This window comes from Otolemur garnettii, unplaced genomic scaffold (genome assembly GCF_000181295.1).
Source record: "Otolemur garnettii isolate 467f Iridium unplaced genomic scaffold, OtoGar3 scaffold00237, whole genome shotgun sequence".
Lineage (NCBI taxonomy): Eukaryota > Metazoa > Chordata > Mammalia > Primates > Galagidae > Otolemur > Otolemur garnettii.
Window position 1 is genome coordinate 90,587 of NW_003852632.1, and position 1,779 is coordinate 92,365.

The following is a 1,779-nucleotide window of genomic DNA, read 5'->3' on the forward strand; positions in this document are numbered from 1 at the left end:
GCCCAGCTACTTGGGAGGCTGAGGCAAGAGAATCACTTAAGCCCAAGAGTTTGAGGTTGCTGTGAGCTGTGACACCTCGGCACTCTACCCAGGGCAACACCTTGAGACTCTTAAAAAAGAAAATGCAGAAAGGTATAAAAAGGTGCACACAAGTGCTTTAAAAGCTCTCTTGATCCTGACCAATTTGGATATACATGAGCTTGCACTATCACACCAGAATCCTGGCCATGTCAATCCCTGTTCTGACCCCATCTGGCCTCTTTTTGCACAGTTCACAGTATACAGTGATGTCATAGCTCACATAGAAGTTCACACCTTTTATGGGGGTGGTGGTAGAGAAGTTTACACTGTTTGATCACAAACAACTAAATCCAAACTCCTGGTTAAAGACCCATTATTACCTTCTTTATATCTTCATGTTCATAGATGCTTGGAGCCAAGGCTGAAGCAAGTCTCTCATAAATGTCTGGCTTCCTGGAAAGTTCCTTAAGCAATTCCACACGTTTCTCTGAAAAAAGTTTCTGTTCTGCTTCTTCATCAAGGCCATGTAGACGTTTTGCATCCGTTTTCCGGTAATGAATGACGTCAATATGGGTTTTGTAGACAGACTTCACATTGCTCACTCGGGGGTGGACTCGAATAGGCACTGCCCGATAGATACCTAAGGGCACAACAGTAAGAAGGGCTTTTACCTTCTGGAGTCTTCATGACAGGCTCAGCAGCCACAGAGACAGCATAGGACTAAGGCGGGGAGGTGTGGAGGTGAGGGGGAAGCTAGAAAACACCCAGTTGCTGCCAACAGCAGACCTGAGAACATTTGCCTGTGCCTATGTGTTAATAATGACCTTAGGCAGCTCTCCGAGCACACCCATACCACATACATTTGTTTCAAGGGTGAAATGAAATTACTTTGCTTCTAGCTCAAGGCCCAGCTCATGGCTGGGTTCAATAGGTGTAGTTTAATTTCCTAAGCTGAGCACACAGAATCTGCTCAGCTCTTATTTGATTGGAACAAAATGGTAAAATCTCACACCAAAAACTTAAAAAGGAACTAAAAATTTATCTTTAAGAATCATTCATAAGTTATTTCATACACAGTAACAGTCTATTGCATCAAAGGTGAAGAAAAAAGGATTTTTTGTTGTTGTTGTTAATAAGAGAGGTTTTTTTTTTAAAAGATAGAAGTTTCATTCTGTCACCCTGCATAGAGTACCCTGGTGTAATAGCTATCTGTAATAGCTCACAGTAATAGTAATAGAGTACCCTGGTGTAATAGCTATCTGTAATAGCTCACAGTAACCTCCAACTCTTGGGCTTGAGTGATCCTCTGGCCTCAGCCTCCCAAGTAGCTGGGACTACAGGTGCCCACTATAATGCCAGCTAGTTTTTCTATTTTTAGTAGAGACAGGGTCTCACTCTCCTGAGCTCAGGAGATCTACCCGCCTTGTCCTCCCAGAGTGCTAGGATTACAAGCCCGAGCTCAGCCAACAGAGGCATTTCTGACCAAGTAGGTGTGTTCTGCCCTGTTTTCTGAAGAATATAATTCAAGGCATTACAAGTAGATGAATAACCAACACTTCAAGCACACCAACTGGATCTACTCTTCTAGAAAGTTTTCCCAAACTGAGGTTTGACATTTATCTTTTTATGATTTTACACTAGAAACCTTGAATAGTTGATTGTTTCCTCCTGCTTTTTTTTTTTTGCAACAGAGCCTCAAGCTGTCCCCCTGGGTAGAGTGCCATGGCATCACAGCTCACAGCAAACTCCAACTCCTGG

At 43.0% G+C, this 1,779-nt stretch overlaps 1 protein-coding gene across 1 annotated transcript in view; it reads right to left on the reverse strand.

The window, feature by feature from the left end:
• The window catches only part of MCM4 (minichromosome maintenance complex component 4), a 22,691-nt gene that overhangs the window by 7,774 nt on the left and 13,138 nt on the right, over positions 1–1,779 (reverse strand). Inside the window, 1 exon segment of the mRNA XM_023508280.1 lies at positions 402–661. Coding sequence (XP_023364048.1) covers positions 402–661 — 260 coding nt within the window.